The sequence below is a fragment of the Rhincodon typus genome, chromosome 24 (assembly GCF_021869965.1).
Source record: "Rhincodon typus isolate 14 chromosome 24, sRhiTyp1.1, whole genome shotgun sequence".
Taxonomy (NCBI): Eukaryota; Metazoa; Chordata; class Chondrichthyes; order Orectolobiformes; family Rhincodontidae; genus Rhincodon; species Rhincodon typus.
In genome coordinates, this window is record NC_063355.1 from 46,279,455 (window position 1) to 46,292,229 (window position 12,775).

Here is a 12,775-nt window from a genome sequence, read left to right on the forward strand (position 1 = left end):
CCCCCTTTTCTGATGAAGGGTCTAGGCCCGAAACGTCAGCCTCTCTGCTCCTATGATGCTGCTTGGCCTGCTGTGTTCATCCAGCCCTGCACCTTGTTGTCTCGGATTCTCCAGCATCTGCAGTTCCTACTATCTCTGATTCGATTGTAAATCCAGTTCTACTTTTCATTTTTCCCCCACTGACTGTAATGACTTATGGATGGAGTTGTGGAATAAGATCCCCAAAAGTGGCAGTAATAAACAGCTGCAGTAAATATCATGGGTATTAATGTGGCTTGAAATCAGTCTTCTCAACATGAGACAAATGTCTGTTCAGCATCTCCATCTGCCTCTTCCCACAAAATAGAAATAAAACTCAGCTGTTAGTCAGAGTCATACAGCATGGAAACAGACCCTTTGATCCAACTCATCCATGCCAGCCAAGTTTTCCAAACTAAATTAAACCATTTGGCCCATAGCCATCTAAACCTTTTCTATTCATGCACCTTTCCAAATGTCTTAAATGTTGTAGCTTCCTCTAGCAGTTTGTTCCATATCCGAACCACCCTGTGGAAAAAGTTGCTCCTCAGATCCCTTTTAAATTCTTTTCCCCTCACTTTAAACCTATGCCCTCTAATTTTGAACTCCCCAACCCAACAGAAAAGACCTTTGCTATGCCCCTCGTTATATAATTTCTGACATCACTTCAAGGAGTTTGGCCAATGGGGTTAATAAGAGACTTCTTTATCATTTAAGTACAGACTTGATTTACATGTCTCAGTACTGAACAGGCCTGTAATAAGTGATGCTTTTAATTATCTCCCAGTGGAAATATTTTAGTTTTGATAGACCATTGGTAAATTTCTGATTTAACAGTCAAAGCTGTGTATTCATCATTCTAATACTATTCCAATTTGCATATAGCTCAAGTAATAGAGGTGATAACCTTTTTGAGCTTTTGCTTTGTAATTTGTTGTCCAACTCTTCGTACTCTATGTAGGCCCTCTTTCCCTAAATCATTGGTTCCTACATGGAGTCATACAGCATGGAACCAGACTGTTTGGTCCAACCAGTCCATGCCAAACATAATCCCAAACTGAACTAGTCCCACCTGCCTGCTCCTGGCCCATACCCCTCCAAACCTTTCCTATTCATATATCCATCCAAATGTCTTTTAGATGTTGGAATTATACTCACATGCACCACTTCCTCGGGAAGTTCATTCCACACATGAACCGCCCTCTGGAAAAAAAAGTTGCCCTTCATGTCTTTTTTTTTAAAATCTCTCTTCTCACCTTAAAATGTGCCCCCAGTCTTGAAATACCCATCCCAGGGGAAAAAAAAACAACTACTATTAACTCTATTTATACTTCTCATTATTTTATAAACTTCCAAGGACCATGACAACTGGATGCTGTCCCTCACATTGCAAATTCCTTTCCAGCCCTGAGCGGATAGATAACGTAACATAGAACAGTACAACTCGGGAACAAGATCTTCAGCCTATCTGCCTGCACATGATCTTTATCCCTCTCTTCCCTGTCTGTTCATGTTTCTGTTTGAATGTCTCTTGTGTTGCTAGACTGAAATCTGGTACCAGGCAGGCAACAAGCTGCCCTGAAGAAGGGTAATACCCAAAATGTTGACTTCTCCTTTCTTCCCGATGCAGCCTGGCTTGCTGTGTTCTTACAGCATCCTGTTTATCTACTTTGAATTCCAGCGTCTGCAGTTTTGTTTTGTCTCTAAACAAGCTGTCTGGACTCTAGCTTTTGCTGCAAACAGTGGTGTAAATCCACCCTGACTACACTGTACCATTTACTATTACCACTACTCTACATTCCTTGTTGCATCTCCCATTTGAATGGCTTTCTGTACCGTGGTGCTTATCCAGCTCGACCAAGAGAACCTCCAATCTATTGGACAGTTGCAGAGGCTGGTACTCTTGCTCAATGGATCCTCTTGCCTGTCTCACTCACTGTCATCGTTTCCTGTCCCTGACCATTGATCAAATTAGACCTTATCCTAACTAGTGCTAGTGGCAGTGCCTCCTGGTTCAAAGAATCCAGGTGCATTTCCCTTCCCTGATGCATCGCACAAGCTCGCGTTCAGCCTATACCTCAAATTCTGAGCAGAAGCTGCTGAAACTTTTTTTTTCAGTTCACTTATGTGATGTGCGCATCGCTGGCTGGGACAGCATCTATTGCCATCCCTAGTTACCCTTGAAAAGGTGTTGGTGACCTGCCTTGAACCGCTGCTGTCCATGTGCTGTAGGTAGACGCACAATCTCCTTAGAGGGAATTCCAGGATTTTGACCCAATGACATTAATGGATGGTATTGTGGGCTGTAAAAATTGATTGTTGATTACAGTTCATAACTTCAAGGCGTAGGTTCTACCCTGGCTAACTGTGCAACATGGTAATGCCTTCCCACTCCAGTAACTCGATTGTTTGCAAGCAACAATGTCTTTTGTCATTGACTGCATAATGTTATGAACCTACCAAATTAACTGAGATGGTCATTTTGAGCTAACTGGGCTATCTTATTGCTGTTGGTTTTTTTTAATGCATTCATGGGATGAGGGCATTGCTGGCTAGGCAGGCATTCATTGCCCAGAGAGCAGTTGAGAATCAACCACATTTTTGTGGGCTGGAGTCATATGTATGTCCAGATGAGGTAAGGACAGCAGTCTCTTTGTCTAAAGGCATCAGTGAACTAACTTTTTTTTTTCTCACAATCAGCAATGCTTTCGTGACCATGTGCTGTGGGATTCAAACCTGGTTCCTGAGAACATTACTAGGGTCTCTGCATTAACAATCTAGCAATAATATCACTAGGCCATCATCTCCCCAATTGGCAGATCTTGCATGTAAATTATCTTTTCACTAAAGTATTTAACAGTTGAGTAATTACTTTGAAACACTTTGATACATATTGTAAAATGCTCCATAACTAAATTCTTTCCCTTTCTTGCTGAACAATGTATGTGTTTCACCAGAAGAATGTGCATGTAAAATCCAAGATCTGTCATCGTTTGAGCCCTGTAAAAACACCTGCTCCTCGAGCCCCACTACAAGATGAAAACTCTGATTCAAATAAACAAATGAAGTTTCAAGTCACATGTACTGTAAGACGTGAAATGCAGAAAGAGGAAGGAGGTATGTGATGTTAATTCCTGCAGATGTTTCGGAAGCAAATTTGTAAAGAATGCACACAGCTTCAGAAGGCCTCTATTTACTTAGTGTGACATTGGGTCTGATGTCCTGCACCAATCATTACGATGTTGCTGCATAGGTGTAAGAAATACATATACACCTATATAATTACAGAAATACATTGTTCATTCAGATCTGGATAATCCTTGAGGTCAGGATGCTCATGGCATTGAGATGTCAGGTGTTCTGCATCAGTGTGCAAATGTAAGTCATTAGTCAGTTTGAGTTCAATGTCTTGTTTTTTTGTTTTGCCTTGTATGTAAAACAAAACAGTACAGAATATTACAGGCCCTTCGGCCCACAATGTTGTGCCGCTCTATTATCCTATTCTAAGATCAAAACTACCCTGCATACCCTACATTTTACTATCATCTATGTGCCTATCCAAGAGTCTTTTGAATGTCCCTAACGTATCTGACGATACTGTGTATTAAGAGTATGTTAATCTTAGCCTGAGCCTAGTTGCTAAGGATGGCTTCAGATTGGTACTACCTTGAATATGTCAGTTGTCCTGAACTGCGGTTTTGTGGGAAGAGGCTGCAGTTTCAAACTCAAACACCCACATAGTGTGTTCTTGAGCTCTGCTTATTTACAATAGTTCTTCAGTGACATTTTAGCAATGCCTTTGAAGAGCAAAGAACTTAGCAGTGCTTTTAAAATTGAGGTCAGCAAATGAACTGGAAGAGAAATGTAAGAGCAGGAGGAGGCCATTCAGCCCTCCAACCTGATCTATCATTGAATTAAATCATAGCTGATCTGAATCCTGTCCTTTTTTACTATTGATCCATATTACTTGATGCATTTTATCCTAACAATCTGAATAGCATCTTGAGCATTTTAATCATGCCCACCCCTCAGGTTTAGAGCTTTTATTAGGGAGGGAGAGTTTCATATTTCTACTTTGCATAGTGAATTGCTTTCTGATATCTTCCCTGAGCAGCCTCGCCCTAATTTTAAAATTATACCTCTCTTTGTTGTGGACTGTTCCATCAGAGACCTTTTCATATTCCCTTTTATCACTTTAAGGGCCTCCATTAGTGGTTTTTGTGGAGCTTCCCAGATCTGGGTGATTTTTGTTTCAAGTTATACTCCAACCTTGGTGCCTCAGGAAAGTGTTCAGTGCTGAACTGAAATAGACATCCTGTAGTCCTCAGCCTAGTAAAGCACTTCAGTCAAATATCCAGCTGTGTTTCTTAGCATACACGTGACATTTGAGAGTTTCACTGGTCAAATTTCCAGCTGGCAAACTGCCTGTCTAGTCACAAAATTGTTTATTCCAACCAGAATCTACAAGCCAGTGATGTGGAGCAGTGACGCCAGTGACTGTCTGTTCTGTAGCCGTGGCTGAAGATAGACTTTATATGACAGTTGAATGCTTTTGGGTTCCATTTACAACACATTGGAGGTGCTATCCAGGGGAGTTTCAAAAATGTTTAATTTTATTGAATCACAAAGATCTGAAAGGAGCTTATTCAGCCCATCTCATCTGTGCTGATTTCATTGAACAGCCACACAATTAATCCTGTATCCTGTTCTTACCCAGAGTCCTTCAGGATTCTCTTTTTCAAGTGGTCATCCATTTTCCTTTTATTTAGTCACTTTATTTACTGTTTTAAGTTACGGTCCTGAGAATTTAGACAGAAACATAAGGTTGGTCACAGAGAGCAGAATTGCTTATTTTGAATTCAATTATTGTAATTATTTCACCTTAGCTTTGTAATTTTCATATCTATTGTACCTGCAGATGAACAAAACAGTTGTGTGTTTGATGCTGACCATTCCACCAATCCCAGTAGGGAACTGAGCAGTGAAACAAACGTGATCATTGAGGAAGGAGCAGAAACTGCAGCAAATGTCACCCATACTGACAGTGAAACTGCTGTAAAGGATGGGTCAGCTGCTGTGTGTTCTGTGGGCAAGAAAGGCCCTAAAACAAGCGCAAAACCTGTTCAGCGGAAAGGCAAAGGGAAATCTTCAAAACCTACAGGGTAAGTTTTTAATCATCTGTTGCATTTGTGCTTTGTCATCTCAAGCAAAGAGTTTCAACAGAATTGGGAAGGAGAAACTGTTTCCATTGCGGGTAATCACAGGAAACAGATTAAAGATAACAATAGGGGTTGAGTAGACTTAATCAGCAAATTGTGATCTGGAATATGCTGCATGAAAGGATGGTGGGCACAGATTCAATTGTAACATTCAAAAGATTAATTGAATGGATGCTCTTTTTTTTAAGAAAAAGGGAAACATTCACAGGGATAAGGTAGAAAAAGCAAAGACGCAAAACTAATTGGATAGGTGTTTCACAGGAATGGACAAGCGCATTAAGGTGTCAGACCTCCTTTGCTGTTTAATTCTATATTTCTGTTGATTCCCTAATTATTTTAGATTGGATGGCTTCTCGACATGTTACTTGTTCTCCCACAAACCAGCTCCTCAAGATTAAATGTTGCAACTTGAAGGCTCTTCTCACTCCTTTCAGGAACATTATGGAGCATCCATGTTCAGGATTGTGTGAACTGAACAGAGTGAGGACTTGGAGCTGTAACATCCACAACTTTGATGTGTTGGTGGAGGAGTCATGGTATCGTCCCTTTGAAGTGTATTTGATTTGTACCAACTAAGGAGGGAGGATGAAGTCTTCCCCAAAAGAGATAGCTTGAACATTTGGAACATCTGGCCTGCAAGCAGCTGTCAGCACAGACCTCATCTGGGATGTTGATGCTTGTTGGGTTTGCATTTGCTTAACTGTGCACATAGGTGAAGCAGTAACTTGTATTTAATCAGCAGATTGCGAGAGGGAGAGAGGTGAATTTCAGGAAAAACACTTTGATGGATTTATCACTCCTGCCTTTTGTCCTACAATGGCTTTTTGTCCTGAAATATCTTTCCCCACAGCGTGAAAAACCCAGTGGGCCGGAATCGCAAGGTCACTGATTATTATCCTGTTCGCAGGAGTTGCAGGAAGTGTGAAGGACAGTTGAAGGTAAGTCTATATTAGTATCCCTTGCAGTAGCACAGGGAATTGAGTCCTAATTTAAATTAACACAAGTTGTTCTCTCTACTGCTGTCTTGTACTGCTGCAATGGGCAGTTGGTTTAGTGTTGATTTATTGTACAATCCACATATTGACATTGGAAAGTTCAAACACCACTCAGCTTGATCTCTTTTCTCCTCTTCCTCCAACAGTCAGAAGAAAAGAAAATAATTGATGATCTGATTCGCAATGGGAAGGAAGAAGGAATGAAGGTACCATTTGAAAGACTGGAAAGTGTTACATGATAAGGGGACTTGTCTGGGGATCTGGGTGGTGCAGTAGATTCAACTAAGTTGTGCCCTGGCTGCTAAAATGGTGGATTCACTAAACTGGCATTAATTGTCATTCTGGGTTACCCATGGTTAAGAGATGAGCATTGCAACTCACTCATGTTTGTCCTCTCTCACATGCACACTTGCTCTCCTTTTCCCCCAGCTGTTTTCACTTCTTTCTATTGTCAGCAAGAAAGAAAACAGATAGTTTTGTGTTTTACCTCCTTCGTTGCTGAATGTGTAAGTGAAATGTGTCTTTTCGACTGGAATTGGTGTTTGTGCCTACATTGACTATAGCCCCCACCTGTGGTTCGACTGGGCAAGCCTTCGACCTGTTTTCTCTCTGTTCTTCCAGGTCGGTATAATCGATGGAAAAGGTCGCGGCGTGATGGCTACAAAACCTTTCCAACGTGGAGAGTTTGTGGTCGAATACAATGGCGATCTCATTGAATTTACAGATGCAAAGAATAGAGAGGCTAAATATGCACAAGATCCCTCCACTGGCTGCTACATGTACTATTTTCAATACCTCAGTAAAACATACTGGTGAGTCCTCCTTTTCATCTTTGTATATTTGTTAGTCTCTTTATAAACATGAGAACTAGGAGCAACGTAGGCCATTCAACCCTTCAGTCTGCTTCACTACTCAAAATCATGGCTGATTTTGATTGTGGTCTCAACACATACCAAACTACACTGATCCCATTTACCTGTAATTGGTCCATAGCCTCCAACGTGCTGGCATTTTTAAGTGCTTAAATGTTGAGAGTACCTGCCTCTTCCACCTTCTCAGGCAGCTCATTCCATATTTCTGCAACCCTCTGAATTTTTTTTTCCTCAAGTCTCTTTTTTTAAACCACTTACTCCACCTTAAAGTTATGCCCTCTGGTCTTAGACACTTGTCATGAGGAAAAGATTCCCACTGTCTGCTATTCCTCTCAATTTTGTACAACTCATTCAGATTCCCCCTTAGCCTCCTCTGCTCCAAGTAAAACAAACCCAGTCCCTCCTTGTATCTGAGACTTTTCATCTTGGTGAACCTCTTCTGCACCCTCTACAATGCAATTACGTCCTTCCAATAGTGTGGTACCCAGAAACTGAGCGCAGTTCCAACCTGTCTGACCTTTCCTGATGCACCTTTTATGCAAATGGACATTGCTGGAGAAACTTAACAGGTCTGACAGCATCTGTAAAGAAAGAAGCAGAAACAAAAAGAGAAGTTGCTGGAATAGCTCAGCAGGTCTGGCAGCATCTGTGGAGAGAAAAATCAGGAGTGAACGTTTCGGGTCCGGTGACCCTTCTCTTCGCCCCCCCTCTCCACCCCCCCGCAGAACTGATGGTAACTGGGAAGACATCAGTTTATATGCAGAAAATAGGGAGGGGGATGGGGTAGGGAGTAAAAGATAGGTTAGAATCTAAAGAGAAGAGTAGTTGGATAAACAAAGGAGTTGATAACTATCTAGCTAGGAGGGTGAATAGTTGTTAACCGGGACTGTTCATGACTGTTCGCTTTTTATTAAGAAAGAAGCAGAGTTCAGTCCGTTCTGACAAAGGATCACTGGACTCAGTGTTAATTCGTGCTTTTCTCTGTGCAGGTACTGCCAGACCTGCTGAAATTGTCCAGCTATTTCTGGGTTTTTTTTTTCAGGTTTCCAGCATCTGCAGTACTTTGTTTTTATTACTATGCACATACCTACTGTGCTTGCTGAGTTCACTACCAACATTGTTTGTTGACTTGCACCTTCTCCATTATCAATTCCATTGTCCTTGTCCTAACATTACTTGTCATTCATTTGGGTTATTTTAAACTTTTATCAATGGGTGATTGAAGGGCAGGGTGTTGAAAGTTAAAATTTCCTCTGCTCCCTGTGTGCAATGCCATGGGAAACCAGCAAATAGATTCCAAACATCATTTTAAATGTTGTAAATATTGCAGTACATGACTTCTGTAACACTTCTGGCCTCGCATCACTAATTTGGCCTTGAATTATTCTAACAATATTTTACCCTTCTTACTTCAACAGAAAACACTCAGCAGGTCAGTCAGCCTTTGACCAGGGAAAACCCGCATTAAGGTTTTAGGATGTTGACATTTTTATATTCGTCCACAGGATATGAACATTGCTGGCTGGGTCAGCATTTATTGCTCATCCCTAATTGCCCTGGTGAAGGTGGAGGTGAGCCGCCACTTTGAACCACTGTGCTCCATGTGCTGTAGGTAGACTCAGTGTTGTTAGGGAGGGAGTTCCAGCATTTTTTCCCAGCAACCATGAAGGAACAGTGCTATATTTCCACGTCAGGCCGTCTGGTGGGGAGCTCTGAACTAATGGTATTCCGAATACCTGCTGCACTGTTCTTTTTTGAAAATAGCAGTTGCTGATTTGGAGACTTAGGAAAGATCATGCACTTCAGCAACTCGCTATGTTTCCTGAACTTTCTGCTTTTTATTTCAAATTTTTAGCATACCTAACATCCATCTTTTTGTTTTCATCTGTTTTAAGCTGCAGTGCCACTTTGAATGTGAACCTGTGGTTTATCCAATGGGACGAAAACACGTACAGTCAGTCGTGGCAAAGCTACAGCTGCCTATTTGCATTGAGCTGGCTTCTAGGTTGTCATGGAAACCCTGTTTGTGTAATTCATAGTGTAGCTCTGTCACAGCCAGCTGAGATGTATGTGATTACAAATTCTTCACTGAACCTTTGCTGGATTGAACTTAAAGTGAAAATTTCAACCCTGCTGTGTAAACAGCTAATAGACTTGTTAAAATATTTTTCACAAGATCAGCTTCAAATGAAGCAGGAATGTGGGTTAATTTGATCTTTTGCTTCCAGATGCAATCTGTTAAATAGAATCCCGTGCTTTGGCCTCTGCTGCTTTCTGGCAACAAAGATGGAAAGGGCTTTCTGCACACATGCAACAGTTTTGCTGGCAGATCTTAGATTCCCAGATTCCCAGCTTCCACTGGGTTTCAATTGCATGTGTGGTTTGATTCACAAGTTAATTCCACTAATGGGGGAAACCTCTTCATTAGAACAGTCATTTATTTTTACAGCTCCATGTTTAAGGTGAAGCAATGTTAGTCACTTAAAATAAGTGGGCATTCTGTTTCCCTATTCTTTTGGAGGAAAGTGTTATCTTGAGACTTCAGCTATAACTCCTGGGAATTTTGCATTTGTTCAACATCTTGACCTTGACACTGAGGGGAAAATGTGGATCTTGCTATCAAGAGTTAATCAAGGCAAATTGCAGATACGTTTTAAGGGCAAGCTCAATAAACACACAAAAAGGAAAGAAAAATACACTGGTGGGGCAAGATTGACTGTAAGGAGGATCATAGGATATAATCATCATAAATCAAATGGACTGAATGGTCTCTTTTTGAGCTATAGATTCGAGATGACTGCTGTGTTCTGTTATCTAACTGGTCTTAAGAGGCGTGCTTCTTTTTTCCCTTCTCTTAAATGTTGTTTCAAGTTTGGTTTGTGTTTTAGTGTGGACGCAACAAAGGAAACTACACGTCTCGGCCGGTTGATCAACCACAGCAAGAACGGAAACTGTCAGACCAAGTTACATGATGTTGATGGGAAGCCACACCTTATACTTGTTGCTTCTCGGGACATCGCAAAGGGTGAGGAGCTACTTTACGATTATGGAGACAGAAGCAAAGCATCAATTGCTGCACATCCTTGGCTGAAGCACTGAGCCAAATTTCAACGTTTTAAATGAGCAAAACTATTTGAAGCATTTGATCCTATGCTTGCTCTGATTTGGGATGCAGCACTTATCAAAATCGCCAAGAGAGGCTACTGGATTCCATGAGTACTGCTGAGGTGGTGGTCTGGCGTCTTTAGAACTTTTATATCTTAATGCTTTTGTATATTTTGTACACCAGTGCGCTTTAGGAGCTTGCAGTCATGAGGTAGGTTGTGTTTTTTTAATATAAATAATTCCAAAATGTCCAGCTGTTGTACAGTTTTAGCAACCTAGGTCTGCTTTTGTGCTCTGAATGATAAATCTTTTGCATATTTAAGAGATTAAATGTTATATGAACCACTTTTTTTAGAAAGCCCTCACCCCTCTATTCGGAATAATGAATTTGGTGTTATTTCCAACTGGAAGCTGCATTTGGACGTTTCTGAATACAAAGTATGAGCGTTGATTTGCGTTAGCTGAGATTTGAATTTTTAAGGCAGGGCTTCACATCATATGCCTGTGCATGTGTTGTAAACAACTATTTAAAGTTTGTATACAGAAGCTTCATGTTGAAGAATATTTAAATAAACTCTGTGACTTAACTGCATTGTTGCTGTGATTGACTACTTCCTCCATTTTCCAATGAAGTGTGTTCAGCACTTTCCATCCTGTAGACTGTCGATTGCATATACATCAATGGGACACTGACAGTGATAAGCTCATTACAGTGGGCTGACAAAGATGTTGAACAGTTGGATAATCTTAATCCATTTCTCAGTACACATGAACGGAAAGGCTGCAAACATCTGCCATCTCACATAATCAGAAAAGATGCATTGTACCAATTTGTTAGCATCCAGTAAACCAGAATGGAACGGTTTCCAATGTGCTGATCTCTTGCTTCACTGCCTGTAAAGAAAGCAATACCATTTAGTGCAAGATTGGCAAAACAATTAATTAAAATGTGTTCTGTGGCCATTATTATGATCCAGGTTCATCCATGCACCTCCCTGATAGAGACCTGTGCATTCACTTCAGTTAGAGTGCTAGTGGTGATGATGAACCATCATCTTGCAACTGGGGATTTAACACAACTGAAGGGTTTTTCCCTGTTAGGCTTCACAGGGGTGCATGCTTTTTCTGAAGAAGGGTCCTGACCCGAAACATCAGCTTTTCTGCTGGTCTGCTGTGTTCCTCCAGCTCCACACTGTGTTATCTCTGACTCCAGCATTGGCAGTTCTTATCTGTGCTAGAAACCCATGTTCTGGCCACAAAAAATAAGATTTTGAAAAGTGTGCAGACTTTCTCCAGTTTACTCAGGTTCACAGAGTATGGACCAGGTTTCTGTACTTAACAAGAATTGCTATTATACCATTGAATTGTCAACATTATTCGTTAAAGTTCTGGATAACACAGTGTGGAGCTGGAGGAGCACAGCAGGCCAGACAGCATCAAAGGAGCAAGAAGGTTGACGTTTCAGGTCGGGACCCTTCAGAAAAAGCATGCTACCCCTGTGAAGCCTAACAGGGTCCTGACCCGAAATGTCAGCTTTCCTTCTCTGATACTGCCTGGCCTGCTGAAACTTGCATTAATGCTGTTGTATGTTTTGGAAAGTCTTTACACATCCAGATCAAAAGTCTTTTTTTTTTTAATTAATGATCTGGTAATAAATGCCTTTGGCTTCTTGGTAAATTAATAGGCAATGTTTCCTCTTATCAAATGCTGTAATTGGATAGTGGTGAATGAGGGAGGTCCCATGAGATGGATCAAGTAAATTGGCTAATTGGAGTTTCTCATCTTTTATTCTGATGTTGTTTTGTGAGTAGTTCCAAATTTTGGGTTTGTAAATTATTCAAGTATCCTACTGCCTATACAATAATTTTGAGCAGAAGACCAACAGGTCCCTCGATCAGCTTCACTGTTTGACAAGTTCATGGTCTCATCTCTTTTCTGTCTGTCCCTAAAACCCTGAACTCTACTGTCTATCAAAAATCCATTTAAATCAGTCTTCCCTCTTCATAAGGGAGGAGCATTCCACAGGCTAACATGAGTGGAAAAGAGTCCTACTGGTGTCTGCAATAAATAGGAGACCACTTTTTAATTTTTTTTTATTTTTTATTCATTCGTAGCATGTGGGCATCACTGGCTAGGCCAGAATTTATCACTCATTTCTCAGAGTCAACCATGTTGCTGGTGCATCTGGAGTCATAGGTAGGCCAGACCAGGGTAAGGACAGCAGTTTCCTTCACTAAAGGCTATTAGTGAACCAGATAGGTTTTTTTTTTTTCCTGACCATGCTTTCATGGTCACTGTTTGACTCATAATAAGCTTCAACAGATCTTTCTTTTTTAAGAGATAGTAGGAACTGCAGATGCTGGAGAATCTGAGATAACCAGGTGTAGAGCTGGATGAACACAGCAGGCCAAGCAGCATCAGAGGAGCAGGGAAGCTGACGTTTCGGGCCTCGACCCTTCTTCAGAAATGGGGGAGGGGAAGGGGGTTCTGAAATAAATAGGGAGAGGGGGGAGGCGGACAGAAGATGGATAAAGGAGAAGATACGTGGAGAGGAGACAGACAGGTC

The 12,775-nt window shown here is 41.2% G+C and overlaps 2 protein-coding genes across 2 annotated transcripts in view; one reads left to right on the forward strand and one right to left on the reverse strand.

Annotated features, from left to right (window-relative positions):
• Positions 1 to 12,775, reverse strand: part of LOC109918331 (strawberry notch homolog 1 (Drosophila)) — a 60,903-nt gene that overhangs the window by 22,852 nt on the left and 25,276 nt on the right. The window lies entirely within an intron of this gene.
• Positions 2,220 to 10,801, forward strand: kmt5ab (lysine methyltransferase 5Ab). The gene is made up of 6 exons (XM_020518246.2): positions 2,220 to 3,135; positions 4,937 to 5,180; positions 6,088 to 6,175; positions 6,379 to 6,438; positions 6,854 to 7,044; positions 9,993 to 10,801. The coding sequence occupies exons 1-6, from the start codon at positions 2,958 to 2,960 to the stop codon at positions 10,201 to 10,203; spliced, it is 972 nt and encodes a 323-aa protein (XP_020373835.2). The 5' UTR covers positions 2,220 to 2,957; the 3' UTR covers positions 10,204 to 10,801.